A 26,243-nucleotide genomic window follows, 5' to 3' on the forward strand; every position below is an offset into this window, starting at 1 on the left:
GGCATGTTTTCGCTCCTACGCACTAACTTTAGTAGGTTGCTGCCCCAGACTGGAGCAGGGTTTCTAAAAGCGCCTTTGGGCAACTCAAGTCCTTTTTTAACACGGGGATTCAAGGTGAGAACAGCCATAAAAAAGTTTTGCAGTGACTGCTACGTATGTTTGACATGATGCTGATAATGATTCTTGAAGCACTCCAAATATGTTTAGCTTATACTAACGTGAAGATAGATGGTAAGGCGCAAGGGCAGAGTCTATGTCTATTGCAAGTCTAATAAGAAGCACAAGCAGCGCCAAGGATGATAGCTAGCGGCGCTGCAGCCATGATCATGTAAATAGCAAGAAGAAAACTACTCAAATACAGTGGAGAGGTGACGGACTACATGTTATATATTAGAAAAGTATTCACCGCTGTTGGTTTTACTCGAGTGTCCAAACAGAAAATCCAACGCCTCCAATAAGTGCTATCGATCCAGTCGCGGAAGACAAGGTATCGATACAGCCTGTATCCGCATTAGTTGTATAAAATTTGTTTTTCAAAACCAAATCTCCGGCGGAGACGTCGTAATACCTCACCACCTGGTCCACTGATGCTGTCAATAGCGTCATGTCGCGCCGAATAAGTTTAACTGACGTGATAGTGGACGCAGCACCAGCGCTGATAAAAGAGCGTACACATCCCTGAATAGTCTTGTGACTTTTGTCCAATACAAACTCAGAAATCGCTACGGCATTATCGTCACCACCAGTGTATACGAAAAAACGGTTTTCAGCGATTATTTTGAATTCAAAAGATTTGATTCCAGCAGAATGGACTGCAATTCTCTCTGAAATATCAGGCAAGTGAATCTGGGGCTGGAAGCCCTCAAGCACTTTCACTAATTTGTTGTTCTGGATAACATATGGAATGTACTTAGTTAGATTCCAGCACACTAGGTGACCATCTGTTGGTGATACCACCAAAATTAGCTCGGTATCCAAAGTCACCAATGCGACATTCAAAAGACAACACGTTTGATACTTGTCCGAAATTAGCAGCTTGAATGTATTTTCGTCGCTACTGTAAAGCCAAACCTTAATGGCTGAGTCTGAATAAACCGTTGTCAGGATGAAATCTTCAGTGCCTTCGATTGCCTTACAAGCAAAATCCATGATGCGGAGGTCAGGGATTTCTGATGAAGACGGTAGAGCACATATGATAGTCATGTAGGGGTTTGACATAAATGTATCGGTCAATTCCCATAAATACAGCTCTTCCCTTGCGGCAGAACTTATCATAAACTTATTGTTGATAAACTTGCACCGCTGAAGACCAGATGTGTGCTTTCTAAACGTCCATACGGTTTTCGTTTCGCCATCTTTCACGTTGAGGACGTTGAGCTTGATAGTAGTGTCCTCAGATGCAGAACAAAACACTGTCTTGCCAAGATGGAGAGGTTCTGTTCTCACGCATAAATCGCGAATTTCTCTTCCGTGCAAGCCATTCCGCAAAATTTCTGGATACGCAGCTTTGTGTATTTTGCGGAAGTTAATAGAGGATGCTTTGATGTAAATGAAAATAAACTCATCAAGTCCAAAATTAGGAAGATACCGCCACTGGCGATGTGCCCCTCCGCACAACTCGCTAAAAACTTCGTATTGTTTTGTTTCGTTGAAGACGTAAAATAAGTTCGATTTGAAACCATACGTGATAAAGTCACCTTGGGCGTTGTAATGAGCACCCTCCAGAAAACCTTTTGGTATCCTATTTTGTAGCAACACCTTGTGAGACCGTTTCAAAAAGTTGATTGAGATGAAGCAGTAGAAGCCGTCTCTATCAGACACTGAAAACAAGCAGTCACTTTCAGAATTTTTTTCTACGAAATCAATTGACGTTATCGTATCTCCCGGGAGAATTTTCCTCAATACAGTTGCCTCTCTTTCACAGTTCTCAAGGTCGAAAATTGCAAGAGTACTGAATCTAGACCCAAAGATTGCAAAGTTTTCATAAAACGCAAATGAACTGGCGGTGAAGTTCTTTGGTTTTTTGAAATATAAACGCTCCTCGTGCTGAAGATTCGAAGCATCCATTCGAAGGCAAAAAAAGGGGTCTTTAGGGTTGGGAGATTCCATCACCAAAAACAGCTTCGAATTATAACCCCTTACCAAGCAATTTGTGGACTTTGTTAACTCATTAATTTGTAGCTGTTTGTTCTCGAGAATTTCGTTACCATCTTCAGAAAATTTAAGGATTAGCAATTCGCATCTGCTATTGGAAAAAATCACCATATCAAACTCTTGAACACCAGAAGTTGCTGAATAACTGGTGAATCTGCTATCTGTCATTACAGATGTCCACATCTCGGCCTTTTGGTCAAATTTGAGGACTTGACCTTCCGAAGTCATGGCAAGCAACCCAAACCGGAGCCAATAAAAACCTTTTATTATTTCGTTTGGGCGCAATTTGACTCCATGCTTGGATATATCATCGAGTGAAAATATCCTAGAATCGCTATCGGATTTTGTTCGCGCATTGAGGTCTGTTATTTTTATACGGCCGTCATTACCAGATGTAACTGCAATCATTTTTTCGTCATTGACATCGACTCCCCAAATGCTTTTGGTCTGGTGAAGCTCGTGTATGCTTTTCTGGATTAGAGTGCCCCTCTCTGAAATCTCCCAAACTCTGCAAGTACAGTCTTCTGACACGCTTATCAATTTTGAGTCGTTGTCATAAAACTTGAGGTTCCATATTCTTGCAGTATGGCCCCAGCCAGTGGAAACGAGGTGCCCGGAATGTAAATCCCAGAGCTTGATCGACCTATCATCGGAACAGCTTGCTGCATACCGACCCTTAATGCTTGCAGCAACGTAGAAAATAGACCCTTCGTGATCGGTAAAGTGATGTATTGTCTTCTCTGTTTTTAGATCCCAAACTAAAACACCGTCCATTACGGTCCCTGCGTTCACGAGAACTTTGTCCTGATTCAGTACTGTAATTGTGCCAGAGTAAAGGATTGACCTCTCACCATAAACAGCCTTCGTTTGCAATACCCTGAAAGATAGGTCACAACACAAAACTTTGTTGTAGCTTGTAAGTAGGAAAACGGAAGAGCCATCCATGCTATGCTCGCCGCTAACCACCCATTCATGGCATAACTTTTCAAAGCGAGTATTATCAGCATTTCCCCACAGGTAGTCAATGTCTAGAAGGCTAACTGATCTTCCTCCATATAACAAAACAGACTTCTCCCTGATTGCTAGCCCATGCACTTTGTTTCTATGAAAGACTCTCGATATGCTTACTAGTTCGCCGCTTTCGTAATTATAGACATGAACAAAGACCCCGTAACCAGCAAGTACGTACTTTCCATGGAATTTGACACACACTGAGGGCCCAGTATGTGAAAGCTGGCGCAACTGACTCATAATGCCTGTAAGCGCCGAAACGTTGGAGTCTGGAGACGATCTTACACCGCAGATTTTTCAGTGTGATGTTCGTTTATGGCGATACTTCATACAGACTAAAAGTTCGCGATTTAATAGAAATCGGGACCATTTCATGGGGAATCAGATACACACCGCCGTTAGATCTCAATTGCAAGAGTTTCGATCTTGCGAGAGAGGTTAAAAGCACCACGCTGAAATTGGAGCTATACGCCAGCTGCTTGCTTCGAACATCTGACTGAAGGCTCCGCGAAATGAACAATTGGCAGCTGACATTCCAGTCACCGGTAGACTTGACAGAGCATCTAAGAAAGCCATACTTACTGTACGATGAGCGAGATAAGAACGTTACAAGAACCATGTTTGACGAGCATGCAAACCTCGTTTGGGCCGGGGACACATATGGAAGAATATCGTCTTACGACCCGTCATATTCGCTGTACACGAGATATGCTGGACACATTGGGGGGCTCCCGGTGGTGGATATGTTGAGCCACCCTGGGGGAGTCATGTCGCTCAGCGCAGATTCAATTCACTTCGCCAGCAGACAGGGCGTGACACGATTAAATCTGACCAGCGCAGATATAGCCCAACTTTGTGAGATGAAGGCCATGTGCTTCTCCTCTATTGCAGGAAATCACGTCTATTGCGCGGGTTCAAATTCTGGAAGTGGTATCATAGATATAGACTTACAGAAAGGCGCCCTTTTTAATAACATAGACTATGCGTCGAAGGTCAAGATGATGCGGTCCGACAACAAAACCATCCTTATAGGGAAACAGACGGGCACGATAGATCTCCTGGATCAAAGTAGTAATCAGCTTATCAGGTCATTTGCGGCGCACTCTGCTACAATATCTGACATGGATTTGCGAGACAACACGTTGGTAACGGTCGGCAAATCTAGGCGCTTTAATCAGATGTGCTCTGACCCGTTTGTTAACGTTTATGACCTTCGAATGATGCGGCAATTAACCCCGGTGGCTTTCTCTCACAACCAAAACATAGGCAGCTCAGGAAGCGCAGGCGCAGACTTTGTTCGGCTACACCCAGTTCTCCCAACAGTCATGACGGTGGCTTCTACTTCAGGAGCTTTTGATTTTATTGACCTAGCAGATCCAACTTTAAGGTCACAGTATTGCCACCCGTGCCATTCCATCTCTCAATTTCAACTTTCGCCCAGTGGAGACTACATAGCTGTGTTAGAACACGATAACACAATTAGCACTTGGAGTCGATCTGGCGGCATGTCGGGGTTCACGAACTCGTCAGCAATTCTCGAGTATCCTGACTACCCTGATGACGGTCCTCCGGGAAATGTGTCTGTTAATGACGAGAGCTATCCTTTAAGTTCAGTTGGAATGCCTTATTATTCCGAGAAACTTTTGTCCTCCTGGCCACACGTTATTTTCCGCAGCGGTGGAACACTTCCAAGGAAAATGCAAGATTCAGGAGGCCTGATTCAAACACCTTCTTCCCGTCTATTTCAGCTGAGTACTCACAACTCCCAAACCTATAGTTTGGTTCCCTACAATACCGCGAAGTATGGCAGGCGGAATGTTATGCGGCCTTATAAATCGTTGAGAGAACGGAAGAAAAAGCTCCTCATAACTGATGAGGATGGCACAGATAAGAGAGAACTTATGAGATACAAGGCTTTGAACGACTATGAGGTGCCACCCGCTTACACGAAACTTCAAATGGTCTACGGCAAATATGGAGTAGAGGACTTTGACTTTAAAGCTTTCAACAAAACTCAACTTTCTGGACTTGAGTGTGATATTGAAAACTCCTACACAAACGCAATATTGCAGCTATACCGATTTGTTCCGGAGTTCTACAACTTTGTTGTAAGTTGCCTGAGAGAAGAACCTGGTCCTGAGAACTCCATTCTGGCCGAATTGGGATATCTATATGACATGATGGACAAAGCCAAGGGCGTGGTGTGCCGCTCTGCGAACTTCCAAAAGCTTCTGACATCACTACCGTCTGCGAAAGACCTAGGTCTTTTAAGAGATTCTCTGGCCACAGAATTGTCAGACTCTTTAGCCGGACTTGATATTGATTACCATGGAAATGCAATGGAGGCAGAAAACAAAATCGCAGTTCCGGGAACGGATGTTCCTCAAGCTTTTAATAAGTTTTTGCTGTCCAAACTGATTGCTGAGGAGGTACAAAAGAAGATCAATACTACGCATAGCATTGCATTAGAAGAGCTGGTTGGTATTAGGCTGTCAACGGAGACACGCTCGATATCATCTTGTGGTAGTTATGAAAGAGGTACAAGCATAGTACCATCTCTTGATGTTACGAGTCCCGCGACTAACAACACGAAATACTCAAATAAGAAGCTAAGCAACCAGACTGTGCTTCCCTATATCGAATCATCGATGAACCGCATTAGACACAAGAGAGCTCTTTGTGAAAAATGTCAAAAGCTTGAAAATATAGAGCAGGAACAAACAGTTCGGAATCTTCCACCTCTCTTATCTCTTAACATTTGTCTATCAAGCAGTGAATGGGATATCGCCAAGACGGTCAAAAATTGGCTTGCAAAAGATTTTTACGCTACGCTCTCCAAAGATAGGCCTATTTTGAAGTTACATCCTACTGATCTTAAAACCAACAGCGCCATTTTCAAATATGACTTGAATGCTTATGTGGCACGTGTAACAGATGACATGTCCGAACCGCACCTTGTGACATATGCTAAGGTTTTTGATCCAAAAACGAAGCAGGACAAATGGTTTATGTTCAATGATTATCTTGTTATAGAAGTCGATGAAGATGAAGCCTTAGATATTACACCATGGTGGAAAACACCTGAAATTCTGATATATTCAGATGCGGAGGAACTACGGAAACCATTTGTTCCAGTTTCTAGCTTTCGCATCGATGACAGTGTTTTGTACCGTGACTACTTTGCGAATGGTATCAGAGAGGGGGTCAAAAAAGAGTATCAGCATTTAACTGCCAGCGAAGCTCCGCAGCCAGGCTCACTAGTCGCAATGGATGCTGAGTTTGTGATTCTTGCAGATGAAGAAGTTGAGATCAGTTGCAGGGGACAGCGGACGCTCATCAAACCAAAGAAGACGGCTTTGGCGAGGATATCAGTGCTGCGAGGGGACGACGGTGATGATTTTGGTGTTCCATTTATTGACGATTACGTCGTTAACACTAACCATATTGAGAATTATCTCACTAGGTACAGCGGCATTGAACCCGGAGATCTTGACCCAGAAACAAGCAATAAAACTTTGGTTCCTCGCCAAATGGTATATCGTAAAATCTGGCTCTTGCTCCAAATGGGATGTGTTTTTGTTGGTCATGGGCTCTACAATGACTTCCGGAACATAAGTATTTATGTTCCGCCGGAGCAAATTCGTGATACAGCGCTCTACTTTCTTCAAGGCAAAAGGTACCTTGCGCTCAGATTCTTGGCCCATGCTTTACTAGACGCAGATGTTCAAAGCGGGAACCACGATTCGATTGAAGATGCCTACACGGCTCTCGTCATTTACAAAAAGTACCTTCAACTCGAAAGCTCTAATTTGTTCGAAAACACTCTAAATCAGCTTTACGAAGAAGGTAGGGCCTGCGGCTTCAAGGTTCCTGGTGACCGCTCAGTTGCGCCAATGTAGCATCAAAGCAAGAAGAGGATGGGTAGAATGCTTTCGGTTAATTCCAAGTCCAACCGAGGCTCGGAGAGAATGCATTTTGGTGTTCTATATATCTTCGTAGATTTATGAAGCACTTGTAACAATAACTCATTATTAATTTAACTGGAAATGATTTCCTGTGGGTCGTAGCGGATGAGTCGCATGAACGTCGCAGCCTCGGTCAGTGCTGTTTGGTGCTTCAATTAGTTTTTGTTTGACCGCAATCATAGCCGCTGCTGTTGACCCAAAGCGCTTTCCATCCGCCGATGGACGGCCCTTGTCGTCGGCTGCAAAGAACTTACCGTCCGCAGGTGGTTCGTGTTGCTATTTGGTCCATTATTTCGAAGTGAATGGCGGTTATGCGTCCGCTGACCAGCCGGCATTGATGATGCACCTTCTGGTTCATTATCGCCTAATAATTCAGATTCTTTGTTGAAGTCTTCGCTCTCTTGATTCCAGATTCTTGCAAGCACGCGATCAATATCCAATTTTTGATTCAGGTTTTCTCTACAAAACTCCTTGAATGTTTTCGCGTCTTTGGAGAATTCATTCTTGAAAACTTTTGAGAGTTCATCTCCTTGTGAAAATGGTGAGCGGTGTTTTTTAACCTCAATTTTGCTTCGGGGAACGACTCTGTTGAGCGACGCATTGAGGGGGTTGCTAAACCTTCTAACATTCGTGTATTCTCTTGAGATTCTTTCGAATTCCCTTTTCACTTCAATATTAGAAGCCAGGAAAATAGTGTCAGCCCCAGAGTTATTTGCAGATAAGTCCATTATGGAGCTTTCACGCTGAAGCCAAAGCTTTTGCTGCGTGCGCGATACTGCTCCACTAGTTTCCGATTGAAGAAACTGTGAGAAGTTGTTAAAGTTCGAAAGCGGGTCTAAGCGGTTTGCGCTAGAAGAATGACCTTCCAATCGAGAGCTGTTCCCATTATTGGTGGGTAAGGAAGCTTGAGGAGCACGTTGGTGGAGTATGCTGGTTGTACGGTTATCGGCAGTAACCTGTGCAGGTTTGTGCAGGTGGCTAGACAAGCTCGATATTGAGGTTGAGAAGTCGGGCTTCGAAACATTCTGAGGTTGACGCTCTGATATGCTACTTGAAGCGTATGATGCGGTGAAATCACTATTGATGTAATTGAAATTGTTGGATTGAACCTTGTTTTCGGAGTCTTGATCTTTACTATTAAACCTTTGTGAAGTCGGATCTTCGGCAATGTTAGCAGGCCTGTCAAACCGCTTTTCAACACCAGTCGACTGTGATAAAATCATTACAGGACTGAACCGACCAGTGCTTTGGAGACTGTGGTTTTGGGTTGCATTTTCGGTGTTTGCGTCGTTGCCGTAGATTAGCTCATCGTTTCTCGTTGATGGGCCGTGTCGCTTAAGGCTATTGGCAATAATTTCTATGTTGCTGTTGGCATTTATGGTGTCTTCGTCTGGGTTGCCTTGGTCAATGTGGTCTTCGTTGTTTATGTGGTCACCAGCGTCTATGTGGTCTCCATTACCTATGTGGTCTTCATTGTTTATATGGTCTTCATTGTTTATGTGGTCGCCAGCGTTTATGTGGTCCCCATTATCTATGTGATCTTCGTCCTGGTCCCTCAGGTTCGAGGGTACGCCGTAGTGCAGTTGATTGTTGCCTAAAGTCTTGTTACTGTCCTCCCTGAGAAGTTCTGTGTCAACAGTCCCCTGACCCAAAGAACTTGAGAGCTCTTTGACACTTCCTCTAAGTGTTTGGTCCTCTCGCGAGCTCCTTGACGCCGAACGCTGTAGCTCGTCGTACACGCGATTACTGCTAGTATTTTGTTTTTGCCTCGAGCGTGACCGCGGCTGCTGTCGCGCCCTAAGGCTCTGCCCACCATTCTGTCCTTCATGTTCTTCATCTGTAAAATACTCTACTTCTTCGTCGGTTGTTGAGTGGTCCTCGTACAGCTCGTCGTCTCCGCCTTGGAGGGCCAGCACCGATTTGACGCTATTTCCTCTATGCGGCCGGAGGCCAACATGATGCTGTCCGCTATTGCTGCCGGACCCTCCGTTCGCATCGCTCGCACTTGAATGTCCTGGGTGTGACCGCACCTTCCCCAGAGCGGTCATACTCAGTCCGCTTATCGCTCTTTTTCGAGAGAGCGAGTCGCTGCTTTTGGACTTTTTCATAAAATCTGGTCTTTCTTTCGCATAGTCCTCAATCTCCAGAGCCCCGTCATGGCTCAGAACTCTTCTTAGCTTATTCAACCCTTTAAAGCTAGCTGCACTCTTGCTTCGTGAATTTGTCGTGAATTGCCGCAGTTTTTTCCCACTGTTTGAAGCGGTATGCTTATTGTTCATAGCGCTTGCGAACTCTGAATCTAAACGCAAGCTCCTACCCCTGGATTGCGCAACCGACATCCTCAGAACTTGTCCATTTGATAGCTTGTTGGATATTTCGATGTTTTAGTGATTATGATGGAGGTCGACATTGTTCACATGATTACCGAAAAGGACACATCGGCTTATGATAGCCATATTAGTAAAAATTCCTTTTTGGGAACATTTCTCTATGAGGTAATTCTTGAGACTATTTCCGCTTATTGATAATTTCCTTTTATGGGTGGAGCCTGTATCACGTGACTGAGCACCATCTCGCATTAGTGTTTCAAGTTAAAGGAAAGCTCAAGGAATAGGTCGCGTGCATTGTTGGGTTGAGAAAGGGAAGCTTAAATGAATCTATTCCAAGTTTCGGATTTCTATATCGACCGGATTGTGAACTCAAAGTCAAAGTCTGTCCTCAATGGCTCTCTCGACAAGCCTAGAATCAAAGCTCTGCTTTTGGATAAAGACACCACAGGAACAATTTCCATGTGTACAACGCAGTCAGAGCTTCTAGAGCACGAGGTCTACCTAATAGATACCCTTGAAAACCAGAACCGTGATGTGATGCGTCACCTTAAATGCCTTGTGTACGCCAAGCCCACCGACGAGACTATCGAGCATTTGGTAAAGGAGCTGCAGGACCCTAAGTATGGCGAGTACCAGATCTTCTTCAACAACACTGTAGCCAAAACGCAACTCGAAAGGTTAGCTGAGAGCGATGACCTGGAAGTGGTTAGCAAGGTGGAGGAAGTGTTTCAAGATTACCAGGTTTTGAACCAGGATCTGTTCTCTTTGGACGTGAGAAGCTCAAAGCTCTTCTCCCACCAGATGATTTGGGAACCGTCTGGACTAGCAGACACCACCCACAGTTTGATCTCTCTTCTACTCTCTTTGAAAGTTAAGCCCCTGATACGGTACGAGGCCGGCAGCAGGCTGACTTCTAAACTGGCTAAAGAGGTCATGCAGGAGATTCACAAAAATGAGAGAGCTCTTTTCGACTTTCCGGTGATGGACTCGCCTCCTCAACTTCTGATACTCGACCGTCACCAAGATCCTCTCACCCCGCTGCTCCAACCATGGACCTACCAATCCATGATAAATGAATATATCGGAATAAAGCGGAACGTCGTTGACCTTTCAAAGGTTCCAGACATTGATGACTCTTTGGAGCAAGTAGTGTTGTCATCGAAACAAGACCCGTTCTTTCACGATACCATGTACCTCAACTTTGGAGAGCTGGGAGACAAAGTTAAACAGTACGTTTCCAGTTACAAAGATAAAACAAAATCGAACGCCCAAATCAACACCATTGAGGACATCAAACAGTTCATCGGCAAATTTCCGGAGTTCAAAAAACTCTCGGGTAATGTCTCCAAACACATGGCGATTGTCAGCGAGCTTGACCGTCAACTGCAGGTTCAGCACATATGGGACGTGAGCGAAGTTGAGCAAAACATATCGGCACATATGGGTGATTCGCAAGTCTATCAAGACTTGAAAGGCGTTCTTTCCGACGAAAGAGTTAGCGGGTTCCACAAGTTGAAACTTGCTTGTATATATTCCTTGAGAAACGCAACGAGCCCTCACATGAACGAAATTTCGGCGACACTGGCAGCAAACGTCTCTCCCGAGGAGCTTAACTTCTTCCATCACTTTAACAGTGTTTTCCAAACTCGCACAAAAAGTGCAAATACCGGCAAAGAGAGAGAAGACTTGATAAGTGAACTAGCCAAGAAGTTCAATCAGAAGGGGCAACATAAATCGGACAACGTGTTTATGCAGCACGTCCCAGATCTGTCGGCCATCCTCAGTGACTTGTCAAAAAACAAACTGCCTGAAGACAGGTTTCCGTTTCTCGAAAAGCCCGGCGCCCGGACTTTCTGCCAGGATGTAATTATTTTCCACGTTGGCGGCACAACTTTCGAGGAGGCGCGCATTGTACATGAATTTAACAGCGGCATGGCTGGCGATGGGGGAGGAAAGATACGAACCATTTTAGGAGGGACCACTATTTTAAACACTCGAGAGTTTTTGAACGACTGTCGCGAGGTTGGACAGGGGAGCACAGAATTAACCGATCTTTTATAAGTTATATTACATACGTGGCATTAATATTATTGGTCCAGCGCGTACTTCTTCTCCCATAAAAGTAGTTTTCGCGTCAGATCGTCCATCATTTTCAGGCTTTCATCATAATTACTGTAGATAGAGTCCACCTTTTTGATAAAGTCTTCGTTTTCCACGAACTCCGTGAGCTGCTGCTTCTCGATCTGGTCCTGAGAAAGTTCGACCTGGGTTCTAGAGATAAACTCCAGGATGGCACTGACGCGCCGCCTCATTTCGTTGATTGAGGTTCTTTGCGTTGGTATTCTAGGCTTAATGGGCTTGTTTATGCCAATATCGGAGCCGTTGCAGTTGTTGTCGTTGGAAGAGGGTCGCGAGTTGCTCCTGCTTTTGAGCTTGCGCTGGGGTCCGCGCTTGCCTCTGCGCCTTGTTTCGTCTTCGGAGGACGTGGGCGGTGTGCCAGAGGGCGTGTTGAGCTTGCTGCGTTTCTTAGGCGGCTCTGAGGCCTCAGTTTCGATCACGGCCTCCTCATCCGCCTCGTGCTTCCCGTGAATGCCATCCGGAAGAACTGGTACATCGGATTCGTCTCCGTGCTGCGAGGTGCGCCTGCTCTCCTTGAGGGCCTTTTCCAACATCAGCTGGTACTGCTTCTCCTCGCGGGCGGAAGAGGTGGCGCGGCGCCGGTCCAGCGACCTGCGGTCCTCGTTGGAGTCACGCCTACCGCCTTGGATCGTCGTAGGCAGCCCGCTCGCCGAGTCTTTGCGCCGCTGGTGCCGCTTGCGTGGCTTGGGGGCCTCCGCCGGCAGCGACGTCTTCGAGCTTTCAGACTTCACGGCCTCCTCATCCTCCACCCCGCTCTCCACGGAGGGCACATCCTCACGCCGCAACCGGCGGTTCTGGCGCTTGTTCTGCTGCACCGGCTGGTACGCGGACCGATGCTCTCCGAGATCTGTGTCGTAGAGATGGTGCAAGTCGGGCCGGCACCTCTCGCACCAGTACTTGTCCGGCGCGCTGTCCTCGCCCTCGGTGATTCCTACACAAAACCCATGCTGCCATACGCTGCACTCTTCGCACTGGATATACAGCCCCGAGTCATCGGGAGGGTCAACCTCCCCGCATACGCATCTGGTCTCGCCCTCCTCCTCCTCGTCCTCTTCGTCTGCCTTCGGCACGTCTTCGGCCTTGACTTCTTGTGGCGCTGCCACCTCGTCCTGCTTGGCTGGGTCCTGGACCTTGGTCATACGAGCGTCTGTACGGTCGTTGCGAAGCTGCGACGCGGGAGTGTACTTCTGCTAGGATACCTGTGCCAGAAGCTTTAAGGCTGGAGTGTTATGGTTACCCGGCCTACCAGAGATTCGCGACGCCGCGCCTGACACCCGCCGCATCCTCCCGCTCACTGCCCTGGCGCATCAGCACGCAATGCACTCTCTAGTGAGCTGAGGTGTCTTGCTCTTATGTGGGGACGGTTCGCCATGAGGTGTTCAGCGACTAGCGCGGCTAGCGTGGCGACGGGGTTTTATTCAAAGTTTGTTCGTCGTCCGTGATATCAACGGGCACGTGCATGTAGTCACGTGATTGTGTGTTTAATTCAGCTGATGTCACGTGTGTGAACTATGGCCACGTGCCTATGTTTCTCTCACGTGCTTTCGTGCGGCGCCCTCCCGCCCCTTAAAGGCTTAGGCATTGCACCCCGGTGTGCTGAGCCTAGATTCTCAAGGATCCGAAGATAGTGTGGGGAGTACTGTTATGGGGTCTCTTTTCAACACGTTCGGGCGGCGAATCGTTGGATCAATATACGATGGCCGGAGATAGGCAAGCGACAGGAAAAAAGCATCATCGGCCAAGCGAGGGCAAGGAGCGCCACCTTGGAAGGCTTAACTGTGGGATCCAGCACTCGCGTAGCCGCTCCCGGAACGAGAATCCCAGGTCGCTGTTTGATGGCGCCCGGAAAGAGCGAAGAACCGTGGTGTATATTATTTCGTGAATAGTGATGTATTGCGATGATGCTAGGAATAGGGCATTTGGGCACGCCTAGTGTCACAGCTCGCGTCTATAGGGGGGCACTGGCAATATTCCACTGTTCGGGCGGCGTTTGCTACTACGCGGGTGGTCTTCGCGGTCTTCGCGGTCTCCGCGGTCTTCGCTGCGCCCGGGGTTATCAAGTCGCTGTGTACGAATGTGTCCCACAAAGCCACTTTGTCCATGACAACTTTTTTTCCAACGTGGGAACTCCCTCCTTCTTGAACACTCTTCTGCATTCTCGCATCATCAATTCCCCTCAAGATCGCAGCCTCCGCTCGAGCTTTCTAGCCTGCGACCTAACCCACGAACTTCCCACCGCACCGACAATCACATCGATTACTCTGCGCTTCAGCCCTCACACCGAATTATGGGAAACAGCCCGTCTAAATCCAACTATGCCATACCGAGTACGAAGACAGCCAGCGCTACCACACAGGGTCTAACGACCACCGGCGATGACCTCAACAGCAACGAACCTAACGACCCCGATGATAGTAGGTCCCTACCTACTCAAGTTATAAAGATCCACAAAGTGGCTCCTGGCGAGCCCAAAAACAATGTTATCCCCTCTGCCGCGGCCAGCGGCCGCGGCGCGCGGCGCAAAAGCCCCGCCGCGTACGACCTAGAGATCGACATGTCGTTCGCGAAGGCTCTGAGTGCCACTACGAGCTCCCAGGGCTCCAGCTCCGGTTCGAGCTCGGGCTCAAGCTCAGGCTCGCACGACAGCAACATGACTCCGCCCTCTTACTCGACGGACTCCTCATTCCTCAACTACAGCTTCCCCGATGAGCCCCAGACGCCCGGGAGTGCCAACGGCGCGCCCGTGGCCGCCTCGCTGCCTCCAATCAAGGAGGAGATGGCGGTGACTGCGTCGCTCGTACGCAGAAACCGCCTCCAGCAACGCGGGCACCCGCACATCCCGCACGACCGCAACGCCGCGCCGCCCGTGATCCTCAAACGCTACGCGCACGACCTGCAGTCCACGGAGCATCTCGACATCGACGATGTGATTGAGAAGTTACTCAAGATCGGCGAAACAAGGTACTACCAGGCCAAGGAGTTTCCCTTTAGTTCCTGGAAGGTGCAGCTGATCTGCGCCCGCGCCCGTGAGCTGTTTCTCGAACAGCCCTCGCTGCTGCGCCTTCAGGCTCCAATCAAGATTGTCGGTGACGTGCACGGCCAGTTCACTGACCTGATGCGGATTCTAAAGCTCTCCGGCGTGCCTCCCAATACCAGCTATCTTTTCCTGGGTGACTACGTTGACCGGGGCAAGCAGTCCCTGGAGACTATGCTTCTGCTGCTATGCTACAAGATCAAGTTCCCCGACAGATTCTTCATGCTGCGCGGGAACCACGAATCCGCGAACGTGACCAAGATGTACGGTTTTTACGATGAGTGCAAGCGCAGGCTATCGACCAAGTGCTGGAAAATGTTCGTGGACGTCTTCAACACCCTTCCGCTGGCCGCCGTCGTTCAGGACAAGATTTTCTGTGTGCACGGCGGTATTTCGCCCGACCTCAAGGACTTGGGCCAGATTGAGCGTATTGCGCGCCCCACTGACATCCCCGAAGAGGGATTGTTCACCGACCTGTTATGGAGTGATCCAGACCCCCAGGTTTCGGACTGGTCCGTCAATGACCGCGGCGTTTCCGTCACTTTCGGAAAGCGGAACGTTCTTGATTTCTGCTCCAGGTTCAACTTCGACCTGATCATCCGTGGCCACATGGTTGTTGAAGACGGCTACGAGTTTTTTGCCCGCAAGAAATTCGTCACTGTATTCTCTGCGCCGAACTACTGCGGCGAGTTTCAGAACTGGGGAGCTGTCATGAGCGTTACTACAGGTCTCATGTGCAGCTTTGAACTTCTAAAGCCTCATGGCGCCAAGGGCGGCGCCGCACACAAGCACAAGGGCTAATGGAATCATCCTCATTCAAACATTGTTTTTTTTTTTTTATCTCCCCCCCCCCACTACTCATTTTCATTGTTATACACTTATCTTCTCTATTTTTTAAGATTCATTTTGCTCTCACTGTTATTGCACTGTCTCCTATTAAACACCTACTGCCGCTATCCAGTACCTATTCTCTGTGTCAGGACTGCTTTGTAGGGTTTCGGTTTTTTAGCTATAAATATGAAAGTTGGAAGACTATTCGAAAAAAAAGTTACGTAGACACCGACGCGGGGAGTCGAACCCCGTTCTTCACGGACAATGATCGTGATGTGATGACCGTTACACTATATCGGAGAATGAACGGATAGGTGAGGAGAAACATTACTCTACGCGCTGGAAGCAATGCTTGCAAGAAGTTGTCAATGGGTCTCCAAGCCGCTGTGTTTTGGAGCGGATCATCATGGTAAAAACATTGTGTTGTCCCAATCTCCTGAATTGGAGAAAAATTTACTCCGATACCGGGAGTTGAACCCGGGTCTCCACGGTGAAAGCGAGGTGTGATAGCCGTTACACTATATCGGATATTGGATATCAAACTCGGGGTTTGGGGTTTTGATGTGTTTGTATTGATATCACATGTACCCGTCCCATAACCAAATGGTTAGTGCACCGAACGCTTTTAGGCTTGTGAAGTTCGTTTCCAGTTAGGCTTTTACTGCCGCTGTTCACGGGGAATTCACGGTGTCCGGCTGGCGCGCTACCACTCTTGTTCTTGCTCAGTCTTCCTTTATAAGCGCTCCTCGCGACGCTCTTGTGTTTCTAAAAAATTAGTGAAAGAGCACACTCACCACCTCGAGAAACAAGCACACAAAACACAACCTCGAGATGTCGCTGGCAGAGTTCGACGAAATCAATTACGACCATTCGGCCAGCAGGCTTGATGTGCCTTCGAACTACCTGATGAAAAAGGCGCGCAGGAACCCGAACGGACTGGAGGATCTGCGTCGGTCAATGCGGTCTGCCACCATTTACGTGGGCAACCTCTCGTTCTACACATCCGAGGAGCAGATATATGAGCTATTCAGCAAGTCCGGTGTGATAAAACGCATAATCATGGGCTTGGACCGCTTCAAGTTCACGCCGTGCGGGTTCTGCTTCGTGATATACAACACGCCCGAGGAGGCGCTCGACGCGGTCAAATACCTTTCGGGCACCAAGCTGGACGACCGTAACATCTCGCTAGACCTGGACCCCGGGTTCGAGGACGGACGGCAGTTCGGCCGTGGTAAGAGCGGCGGCCAGGTGAGTGACGAGCTGCGGTTCGAATTCGACGCTTCGCGCGGCGGGTTCACGGTGCCGCTGGTGGACCGTATCGGCTTCAGCAACACTCACAACTTTGGCGCGCGTCGTGTGAGAGACACCTACGTGCCAGAAGAGCCTGAGGACGACGAGGAAGAGCCTGACACCTACGTGCCGGGCGAGGACTGAGCCGATGGCGCCGCTCCTGGTACACGCGCGCGCACGCGCGTGTGAAGAAGAGGAAGAGAAAGCGGCCGTCCGCACTCCCTGCCGCGTGCTACGCGGGGCGGCGTGTAAGCCCCCGATCGAGAGGCCCGCGCGACACGGCGCGCAGCGGGCCGATGCGCATGTAGCGTCAACTCCATAGTGTTACGAACGTAAATACCTAGGTCGAAAAGTCTGCGCGGGCCCCTGAGCCCAAGGGCCACCCCAAAGTCAAAATGTCGTTTTTTCGTCTCTCTTCCGATCTCTATAAACTAGTAGGGGCCACGGCACTGCCGTGCGCTGTCCTGTGACGCCTTTTTGAGCTCGTCGAGTCGATCGATGAGCTTCTTGCGCCGCGTCAGTGGCGCGGCCTGGAACCGCAGCTCGAGGTCCGCGTCTGTGGCGGTCGGCGCGCCCGCGGCGCCCACCGCGTCCGTCGCCTCGTCTGGCGCGCCGGCCCGCCGCGCGCGCGACATCTGGTAGTAGTCGCTGAACACCTTGCGGCGCCGCACGTTGATGAACCAGTTGCTGAGCTGGACCTTGCTGAGGCCCGTCTGCACGAGCAGCTCGCGTTTCTCCTGCGGCGACGGGTACGGGTTGTTGAGATGCGACGCGAGCCACGCGTTAAGGATCTCGACGGTCTCCTTGGGCAGGTTGTTACGCCGTGGCGGCGCGGCCGCGCGCCGCGCAGCGCTCGGGGCCTGCTGGCTAGGCTGTTGGTTGTGTGGATGGCTGAGCTGAAGGTTGTTCGGCTGCTGGCCAGGCTGTTGGTTGCGTGGTTGGCTGAGCTGGTTGTCCGGCTGTTGCTGCCGCTCCGGCAACGTCGACGCCAGTGCCGGCAGCGCCAGCGCCGGCAGCGGGCGTCGCGTCTCCGCGCCGCCCTCCTGCTCCGCGCCGATTGAGTCCAGAAGACTCCTTATCGAGGGCAGCTTGACGCCCTGCTCCAGCTGTGCAAAGCATTGTGCGTTCGAGTTCATGTCCCAGCACAGAACCCGCCTCCTGTGTGTCTACAGAGCTACCGACTCACTTCTACTCACCTCCGCTGCCATCGCCGCCCCCACACCTGAGCCTGCTCGTTTACCCGATTATATACTCCCGGGCCCATCCCGCTGCAAATGTGTCACACCTCCCACGCGCACATGCACCGCCTGTTGGCCGTGCTGCCACGCTCACATTTCCGACCGCGCTAGCACGCCGCGCACGTCCCTACCACCTCCATGGTTCCGAAGTGCCGCTGCTCGCCGCACGACTTTGGCGTCGCACGCGGAAACGGGCGTTGAGCGCCGCGCTTGTGCCGGCCGCGAGAGGCGCCCCTGCTAATACTAGCCCGCGAGCGATCCACGCGCTCTCGTACGAGAAGCTCTGTGGCCTAGCCGCAGGCCGACCGGCCCGCTTTGTGCGCTTATCTGAAAGCCACATCGCTGTTGACTTTTGCCCGTGCGAACGATGGGCACGAAAAGGCAGCTCGGCGCGCGCTCCGCGCGCGCTCTCGGCGTATCTCATTTGCTGAGGGAGGGAAAGAAAAAAAAAACTGAAAAAAAGGGTAAAAACGGAAATCACATGGACGAGAGAATTTAAAACGCGCGTGCCTGTGATGACGCTGCTTCTGGAACCGGGCGACGGTTCCGCGCTCAGGCGGCTTCTGTGCAGGCACCTGCTGGCTTCCGACGCCGCGCTGGCCGCGTGGCGTGCCTGTGTTGGCCGTGCGTAGTGACAGATCACGAGGGTCGGATACGAGAAAGTATGTCGCTATTCACGGTGGCTGGGATGAGCACGTGATGTTCTCCGCCACGTGGCCTAGGTCTTGTGTGTCACGTGGTCCGTGCCCGCTGTCACTCTGTCACGGCTTGGCGTGCGTCGCTCCCCACGGGCACGCGCTCTCAGGGCCCGCTGCCTCGCTTTTTCCGCCTCGGTCACAATGCTCTTCTGGAAAAACCTTGTATATGACTAATAGTGCTAAGCGCGGTGGCAGCCGGGCGGGCTACCGTTGCACCGCAGAAACGCATATTGTCCGAGCATATCGTAGTACCGACGACTCTCTAGCCATCCTGACTAAAGCTAAAACCTTGTTTTTCCGCGCCAGGGTCTGTAAACAGGCCCCATCGTGTTCTGCCACGTTCCACAGCGGCGGCACCACCAGCGCTGGCAGCGGCGATGAGTCTTTCGCGCAGTACGGGTCCGCGTTTGTGACACTTGATTCTGTCTATAAAGGTGGCGCGCAGGGGCGGTACAGAAGGCGCGGGGCAGCACGTAGAGACACGCACACACCAAAGCGCGCTTGCCACAAGATGAACAGCAGCACGCCGTCCACAGCGACACAAATCTCTCTCCCACGTGACTCGGGCTGTGCGCCGGCGCCGCCCTCATACACAGCCGCCGCTGGCGAGGCCGCACGCCAGCCGCGCCGCCTTGAACTCTCGTCCCTTGCCGCCCGCGGCACCCTGCTCAAGCACCCCGAGCCCACGCCGCCGTCCTTCGGCTACAACGCCTTCGACCGCGGCAAGAACCCGTGTATCACCTCGCACGACTCATCTCTACTGCACGTGACGCTGGTCCCCGACAGGGACTGTTTCTACATGGCCGCGCTGGAGCCTCAACTGCTGTCGCGACGCGACGCCGCGGACCACGCGCCTGCCTTCGAGGGCCGCGGCGTCGTATCGGGCACGCTTCGCGTCGTAGTCAAGGGGCCCGACGCCCTACTGCTGGAGAACGTCCACGTGCGTCTCAGCGGTTTCTGCTCGGAGTTCGCGCGCTGTGCCTCAGCCGGTAGCGCCACGCATTCCATGCGGATGGTCAGCGCCACAAACTGTGGTACCACGCCGTTTGTGCAAGATTTCATCCGGTTCGGTACGCCCGCGAGCGCCGGCGCCGCCAACGCGGCATCGGGGCCTTCCGCGGGCCTCGTCCTGCTCCCGCCCGGTGAGTACGAGTACAGGTTCGAGTTCGTGGTAGACGCAGCAACGTTCCCGGCGTCGATAGAGACGGCGTATGGGTCCACGATCTACCGCCTGGAGGCACTCGTCAGCATGCCAAAGCGCAAGCGCAGGTTTGGCAACAAGTACGAAAGCGTGTTTCTCACGTCAGCAGTGACGCTTAAGAAAGCGCTGCAGCACCGCTACGCAGCTCTGTACCAAGGCTTCACGGCAGTCACGTCGTTGAGAGAAGAGATGCTGGCGTGCGACATATTTCTCAGCTCGCGCGTCGTGGAGTTCGACGCACCGCTGCAGGTATCCTTGCAGATGGTCAAGCGCGACGCGCAGGAGTGTCAGGTGCTGTTCACGGACGTGCTCGTGCAGCAGACGCTGTCGATCCCCTGCGTCGACACTGCGACGGGCGTGCTGGAGCCCACGAACTTCCACCAGGTGCAGACCGTGCGGCTCGGCAACATGGACTTCTGCGACGAGCAGCAGCAGTGCCTCAACGCCGCGTTCCCGGAGCTGCGCGTGCCTTCCACACTGAAAACCGTAGAGCGCAACAGGTCTTTTTTCCCACACTACGAAGAGCCCTCGCTGGCCGCGCGGGGCTTGGAACCCGTGCGGTCCAGGCTACGGGTCGCCCACGAGCTCAAGATCGTTATCGGCGTACACATCAACCAGCCCGGCGACCAGCAGCGGCCCAAATCCGTGCGGCTGACCATAAAATTCCCCATCGCGCTCGTAGACCCAGACATGGGATGCTGCGTGAACCTGCCCCGCTACGAACCCAAGTCACTTATTCCGCTCCCTTCAGGGCTTTGCAAGCTCGATAGCGACTCGGCGCCATCCACGCCGCCAGAATACTCGGACGCCGAGCTTTGAAGCAGGCCGACGACACACTCGTATGCCACGATCTCCAGCGCCAGCAGCGCATATGGCCGCTGCTGTGCCGCGCAGCCTCTTAATTTATTCCTTCGCGTAATCTTCAATCAACTAACCGCTTTTTTAATATATAAACATCATAGCATCTAACATCGGTTCAATTTTTTAATCCTTCACATCCATAGTATTTACACAATACAGGATGGCACCGCGTTTACTGTCTTGGCCCGCCTCACTCGGAGTCTTCCATAATGGTCGTCATGGGATCCGCCTTCTGCCTCTCGTCGGTTCTGACGATGTGCTCGATCTGTTCGTCGTTCAGCTCCGCCATCAGTTTGGCGCTGTCGTAGGGGTTGACTTCCGTGGACTTGAACTTGCGCGCAGGCACGCCTTGCAGGAACAGCTCGTCGATCTCGCCGAAGGTGCGGCCTTTGGTCTCTGGCAGGTCCAGAATCGCCCACGTGAGCATGACCAGCGAGATACCGCCCCAGAAGAGACCGGTCTTGGCGCCCCAGTTCCATTTCTCAGAGTTCAGCATGTATGGGGTCCAGATGGCGTTTATGATACCCATGAGGTTGTAGAAGTTACGAGCCAGGATAACAGTCTTGGTTCTCAGCTTGTTGCTGGGCAGTTCGGGCACAAGACAGTACGTGACGGGGCCCACGCCCACATCGTAGACAAACACGAAGATCAGCAGCAGCGAGCCCGCGGCCCACTTTGCGCCGTCCGAGTGGGAGAACCCGGACGCGCCGATTGCAATCAGGAGTAGCGACTGCACGGCCAGGCCGCCCGCGAAGATCGTGAAGCGCCCGTATTTCTTGGAGAAGAACCACGACAACACGGTGCCCACCAGCCCGAGGCAGTACTGGATGATGGAGAACGAGAAGGCGTACGACTCGCTCAAGCCCGCCTTGGTATAGAAGTAGGTTGAGTATCCCATCATCGCGCTGCCGCAGGCGTTCTGCGTGACCCACGTGAGGCACGCGATTCTCGTTCTCCGGCCGTCAGGGCCCCTGAAGCAGTCCCAGTAAGTGGTGTCTCTGGTCATGGCATCCTCCTTCTGCGTGGTGAGCTGGATCTTCTTGAGCATGGCGTCGATGACGGCCGCTTTCTCGCCGGACTTCAAACCCGAGATCAGGCGGCTCAAGCTGCGTCCAGCCTCGTTCATTCTCCCCTTCTTCACAAGCCACCAGGGCGACTCGGGAGCTAGGTAAATCCCCACCGCGATTGGCAGCGGCCAGATCCACTGGAGCGCGAAGGGCAATCTGTATGCAAGCGATGAGTTCGCGAGGTTTTCCTGCGAGTTTTTGAGCACGCCGGACGCCATGATCTGGCCCAGAATCCAGCAAATGTTGACGTAGGTGGTCAGGTAGTATCTAAGCGCCAATGGGCACACCTCGGTGGCGTACGAGACGGTCAACGTCTGGAAACAGCCCCAGGGAATGCCACACAAGATCTCGCCCACGGCCAGCATGGGACAGGACACGGCGAAAAACAGGATGAAAATGAAGCCGAAGACCGCGATCAGCGACGCGATCAGTGTCCACCGGTATCCCACGCGGTCCGCGGCAATGCCCGCGAACTGCAGCCCGATGACCTCGCCCACGTTGATGCACATGCTGAGCGCGGTCTGCCACTTGGCGTCGATCTCGTAGATGCCGTTGGCCGGGTTGTACGAACCGTAGCGCTTCGCGAACGCGGGCAGCGCGTACAGCGACGACAGCAGCGCCGTGTCGTAGCCCTCCATGATCAGCGCCGACGACAGCACCACGGACCACATCGCGGCCTTGGGGTACTGCCTGATGGCCTGCAGGAGCGGCATCTGCTTCTCCGCGCCGTCCGCCTGCCGCGCGTCCTCGGAGAGCCCGAGGAACTTCGCGATGGTGTCGCTTCCGACGGCCGTGGTCGCGTAGCCCGTTTCCTCCACCTCCTGGCCCGCGAACTCCAGGTGCTGCGTGTCCGTTTTCTTGGACGCTGAGTAAGGGAGGTCCAGCGACGACTCCGCCATGTTGGTCTGCGACGAGACCGTGGTCTCGACGTGCACGAGCTTATTCTTGTCGAAGTTATTGCTCATGACACTCTGTGTGTGTGTTGGTTGCGAGTGTTTGGTTATGTGTGTTGCAAAGCGTTGATTCGTGGTCCAGCAACTCCTCTGATCGTGATCGTAGTTGCCGACTAGTCGCGCTGAGCTTTGTTTTGCTTTGTTTGGTCTTCTGTAAACGCATTTTCCTCCTGTCCCCTAATCGACATCCGCTGCTTTTATACCTCGTTTTAGCCGCTACCCAACCCCCTTCGCCTCAGGAACGCTGCCAAACGTTACCCAACGCTACTCAACTTTCAGCCTGCGCGTTCGTCTCCGCATGCCGTGCCATCCCGCCATCTGGACCGCACCATGCACACGCAGCTGCTGCACTTCCTTCTGTGCTCCATTGCTTGTCTCCAACTGTCACCCGCGGTCGCCCGCCTTGGCCCACCATGGCCTGCAATCAGCGTGTTTGGGTTCTTCCCCAGACCGCATGGCCATCCTTAGACCTTAGCGCGGGCACCAGTGGCGCGTGACCGGGAATGCGCAGCCTCAGCCAGCGCACTCACGCGCCTCCTCCAAAAAATGCGGGGGAAGCAATAATGCAAGCACCCTCTGGATTCTACAGCGTCGTGTTTGGCGACGTAGCCGCGTTGCCGCGCGACCGCGTTCCTGTAGCACCCTGAAACCATTGATCGCCGGGCTAATGCTAAGCCCGACAAAGGAGTACACCCTTGCATATCAACTGAGGCGTACGGCTGACTCTAAGAGCCTATTCTGCATTGATGGTTTTAGCCACGCGGAGATTGCTAATCTCCGCGTACTAGCGCATCTTCGAAAAAGCATGCGTGTTTCCCCAGACTGTTGCATAGCCGCCGGTTGCCATGGCGATGCACGTGATTGGTATGAGCTCCACGATCCTGCGAAGTGCGCCGGTGACGCGGAAGGCACGCTGTCGGAAATATGACGCACACGTCGAAGGTGCGGTTTGTTGAGCCCCGCAGGATGCCAAGAACCCCGGCGGTTGCCCGGGCATTGGCCGGCCGGCTGAACGCCCATTCTATGATAAATTGGGGCAGCGCTGTAATGGAGAATGGGCGTGGAGCGTCGGTGGCGTGAGATCTCTCCACGTCTTTTGTTCCTCCGCATCCGAGCCCGATCGCAGCATCCCTGTACTCGAGCTTCACAAGCCAGGAATAGACAATAGACAATAAGTGGGTATCGACCAAGACCCGGTCACTCTCGACGAGGAGGAAAGGTAATTTAGGTAGGCTGTCGCGTAGCACGAAAGCACCCGCCATGAGCGCTGTGGACAAGTGGTGGAAAGAAGCCGCGGTGTACCAGATTTACCCCGCCAGCTTCTACGACTCGAATGGGGACGGGTGGGGCGACCTGCCGGGGATCACGGCCAAGCTGCCCTACCTGAGGCAGCTCGGCGTGGACGCGTTGTGGATCTGCCCGTTCTACGACTCGCCGCAGCAGGACATGGGATACGACATCTCGGACTACGAGAAGGTGTGGCCGCGGTACGGGACCAACGAGGACTGCTACCAGCTGATCCGCGAGGCGCACGCGGCGGGGATCCGGGTGGTGGTGGACCTCGTGATCAACCACTGCTCGAGCGAGCACGCGTGGTTTCGCGAGTCGCGCTCGTCCAAGACGAGCGCTAAGCGCGACTGGTTCATATGGCGCCCCGCCAAGGGCTTTACGGCGGACGGCAAGCCCATCCCGCCCAACAACTGGCAGTCGTTCTTCGGCGGGTCCGCGTGGGAGTGGGACGAACGCACGCAGGAGTTCTACCTGCGGCTCTTCGCGTCGGGCCAGCCGGACTTCAACTGGGAGCTGAGCGAGGTGCGCAAGGCCATCTACGAGTCCGCAGCGGGCTTCTGGCTGGACCACGGCGTCGACGGCTTCCGTATCGACACCGCGGGCCTGTACTCGAAGATCGGGGGCTTGCCCGACGCCGAGGTCCGCGACGCGACAAACGAACACCAGCACCCGGGCCACAACACTCAGAACGGCCCCCGCATCCACGAGTTCCACAAGGAAATGCGCGCCTTCTTCGACAAGCGCACCGCGGGCCGCGCGAACGAGATTTTCACCGTCGGCGAGGTCGGGAGATGCGACCTCGCGGGCCTGCTCCAGTACACCAGCGAGCAGGAGCGCGAGATGAGCCAGCTCTTCAACTTCGCCCATACCGAGTGCGGCGTGGGCACGCATCTGCGCTACCACGCCCAGCCCTTCACCCTTAAGGAGTGGAAGCTTGGCATCGCAGCCAGCTTCTTGTTTGCCAATCGCACCGACAGCTGGTCAACCGTGTACCTCGAGAACCACGACCAGCCCCGCAGTGTCACGCGCTTTGGCGATGACTCCCCCGCATGGCGCCAGGTCTCCGCAAAGCTGCTGGCAATCCTAGAGGTCGCCCTCACAGGCACCCTATACGTCTACCAGGGTCAGGAGCTCGGTCAGATCAACAACCACGGCTGGACCCTTGACCAGTACCAGGACGTCGACATGATCACGAACCGAGACATCATTGCGAAGCGTTACGGCAAGAACTCCGTGGAAATGGCCAAGTTCGCGCAGGGCGTCGCGCTTCTTTCGCGCGACCACAGCCGCACACCCTTCCCATGGACCTCCCGCGAGCCGGACGCGAGTTTCAGCGCTGTGTGCCAAAGCGGCGTCAAGCCCTGGATATCCATGAACGACTCTTTCCGCGACGGTATCAACGCCGAGGACGAGCTGAAAGATCCCAACTCTGTGTTCCATTTTTGGCGTGCAGCGCTCCGGCTCCGCAAGCAGCACAAGGACATTCTCGTCTACGGCCAGGGCTTTGAGTTCTTCGACCTCGACAACCCAGACTTGTTTATGTTCACAAAAAAGTCTCGCGACGGAGCCAAAACACTCTTCGCTGCCCTCAACTTCTCGAGCGAGGACCGTGAGTTCCCTCTCCCTGATGAAGACGCGGCCTACAAAGCCTTTTTCGGCAATTATGATCTCGAAAGCGCACAGGAACGCACGCTGAGACCCTGGGAGGGCAGACTTTTTTACGTTGAGTAATTTGGTTAAGGCTCGCGTCTGGAACGTCTTGATAGGCGCTTGAACTCTCTAAGTATTTTTTATGACCGCTAATATGACCCTTTGTTGCTAACATCGTAAGGAGCAAGCCCCGTTAAACGTGAACTCTATTTTCATCTCTACGCAAAACTATCTTACCTGAGCAATGATATCCTGCGTGGCTTTCTTGCAGTCTTGTTCTCGGCTCGCTGATCCCTGCTGCCCTGGCGTTTTTCGAGAATATCAGCTAGGCCTTCAAGCTCAAAACACACGAGAAGGTGTCACTGGATACGCGTTAATTTAAAACATGTGTCGAGGGCCAAAACGCCTACGCATTGCTTCTGGCCCCGTAGAGTGGTCCCATTCCCGCCAGCCTTCGGGCGAAAACCTTGTCTCTTGGTAACGGGTTCGCATTTCTGTTCATTTATTATATTATTGAACCGCTGGCACGCG

The 26,243-nt window shown here is 52.4% G+C and overlaps 12 protein-coding genes and 1 non-coding gene across 13 annotated transcripts; 7 read left to right on the forward strand and 6 right to left on the reverse strand.

The window, feature by feature from the left end:
• Positions 1-3: 3 nt before the first annotated feature.
• RTC6 (mitochondrial 54S ribosomal protein bL36m) lies at positions 4-300 on the forward strand (the record flags this gene model as incomplete). Its single annotated transcript, XM_002556053.1, has 2 exons — positions 4-153; positions 229-300. The coding sequence occupies 2 exons, from the start codon at positions 4-6 to the stop codon at positions 298-300; spliced, it is 222 nt and encodes a 73-aa protein (XP_002556099.1).
• Positions 301-417: 117 nt separating this feature from the next.
• Positions 418-3,405, reverse strand: RTT10 (tRNA (34-2'-O)-methyltransferase regulator RTT10; the record flags this gene model as incomplete). Its single annotated transcript, XM_002556054.1, has 1 exon — positions 418-3,405. One exon carries the CDS (start codon positions 3,403-3,405, stop codon positions 418-420), a length of 2,988 nt encoding a protein of 995 aa, XP_002556100.1.
• Positions 3,406-3,677: 272 nt separating this feature from the next.
• Positions 3,678-7,064, forward strand: PAN2 (poly(A)-specific ribonuclease; the record flags this gene model as incomplete). Its single annotated transcript, XM_002556055.1, has 1 exon — positions 3,678-7,064. One exon carries the CDS (start codon positions 3,678-3,680, stop codon positions 7,062-7,064), a length of 3,387 nt encoding a protein of 1,128 aa, XP_002556101.1.
• A 242-nt stretch (positions 7,065-7,306) lies between these two features.
• Positions 7,307-9,469, reverse strand: TCO89 (Tco89p; the record flags this gene model as incomplete). The annotated part of the gene is made up of 1 exon (XM_002556056.1): positions 7,307-9,469. The coding sequence occupies one exon, from the start codon at positions 9,467-9,469 to the stop codon at positions 7,307-7,309; it is 2,163 nt and encodes a 720-aa protein (XP_002556102.1).
• Positions 9,470-9,781: 312 nt separating this feature from the next.
• Positions 9,782-11,521, forward strand: VPS45 (Vps45p; the record flags this gene model as incomplete). Its single annotated transcript, XM_002556057.1, has 1 exon — positions 9,782-11,521. One exon carries the CDS (start codon positions 9,782-9,784, stop codon positions 11,519-11,521), a length of 1,740 nt encoding a protein of 579 aa, XP_002556103.1.
• Positions 11,522-11,547: 26 nt separating this feature from the next.
• Positions 11,548-12,738, reverse strand: CTI6 (Cti6p; the record flags this gene model as incomplete). Its single annotated transcript, XM_002556058.1, has 1 exon — positions 11,548-12,738. One exon carries the CDS (start codon positions 12,736-12,738, stop codon positions 11,548-11,550), a length of 1,191 nt encoding a protein of 396 aa, XP_002556104.1.
• Positions 12,739-13,886: 1,148 nt separating this feature from the next.
• Positions 13,887-15,434, forward strand: PPQ1 (protein-serine/threonine phosphatase; the record flags this gene model as incomplete). Its single annotated transcript, XM_002556059.1, has 1 exon — positions 13,887-15,434. The coding sequence occupies one exon, from the start codon at positions 13,887-13,889 to the stop codon at positions 15,432-15,434; it is 1,548 nt and encodes a 515-aa protein (XP_002556105.1).
• Positions 15,435-15,920: 486 nt separating this feature from the next.
• Positions 15,921-15,992, reverse strand: KLTH0H05192r. Its single transcript has one exon. It is a non-coding gene; the product is annotated as a tRNA-Glu (tRNA).
• A 303-nt stretch (positions 15,993-16,295) lies between these two features.
• On the forward strand, positions 16,296-16,898 carry CBC2 (nuclear cap-binding protein subunit CBC2; the record flags this gene model as incomplete). The annotated part of the gene is made up of 1 exon (XM_002556060.1): positions 16,296-16,898. The coding sequence occupies one exon, from the start codon at positions 16,296-16,298 to the stop codon at positions 16,896-16,898; it is 603 nt and encodes a 200-aa protein (XP_002556106.1).
• Positions 16,899-17,185: 287 nt separating this feature from the next.
• CUP9 (Cup9p) lies at positions 17,186-17,890 on the reverse strand (the record flags this gene model as incomplete). Its single annotated transcript, XM_002556061.1, has 1 exon — positions 17,186-17,890. The coding sequence occupies one exon, from the start codon at positions 17,888-17,890 to the stop codon at positions 17,186-17,188; it is 705 nt and encodes a 234-aa protein (XP_002556107.1).
• An 801-nt stretch (positions 17,891-18,691) lies between these two features.
• On the forward strand, positions 18,692-20,710 carry SPO23 (Spo23p; the record flags this gene model as incomplete). The annotated part of the gene is made up of 1 exon (XM_002556062.1): positions 18,692-20,710. The coding sequence occupies one exon, from the start codon at positions 18,692-18,694 to the stop codon at positions 20,708-20,710; it is 2,019 nt and encodes a 672-aa protein (XP_002556108.1).
• A 232-nt stretch (positions 20,711-20,942) lies between these two features.
• Positions 20,943-22,784, reverse strand: KLTH0H05280g (sugar porter family MFS transporter; the record flags this gene model as incomplete). Its single annotated transcript, XM_002556063.1, has 1 exon — positions 20,943-22,784. One exon carries the CDS (start codon positions 22,782-22,784, stop codon positions 20,943-20,945), a length of 1,842 nt encoding a protein of 613 aa, XP_002556109.1.
• Positions 22,785-24,032: 1,248 nt separating this feature from the next.
• KLTH0H05324g (alpha-glucosidase) lies at positions 24,033-25,793 on the forward strand (the record flags this gene model as incomplete). Its single annotated transcript, XM_002556064.1, has 1 exon — positions 24,033-25,793. The coding sequence occupies one exon, from the start codon at positions 24,033-24,035 to the stop codon at positions 25,791-25,793; it is 1,761 nt and encodes a 586-aa protein (XP_002556110.1).
• Positions 25,794-26,243: the final 450 nt, after the last annotated feature.

This window comes from Lachancea thermotolerans (assembly GCF_000142805.1).
Source record: "Lachancea thermotolerans CBS 6340 chromosome H complete sequence".
In the NCBI taxonomy this organism is placed as follows: domain Eukaryota; kingdom Fungi; phylum Ascomycota; class Saccharomycetes; order Saccharomycetales; family Saccharomycetaceae; genus Lachancea; species Lachancea thermotolerans.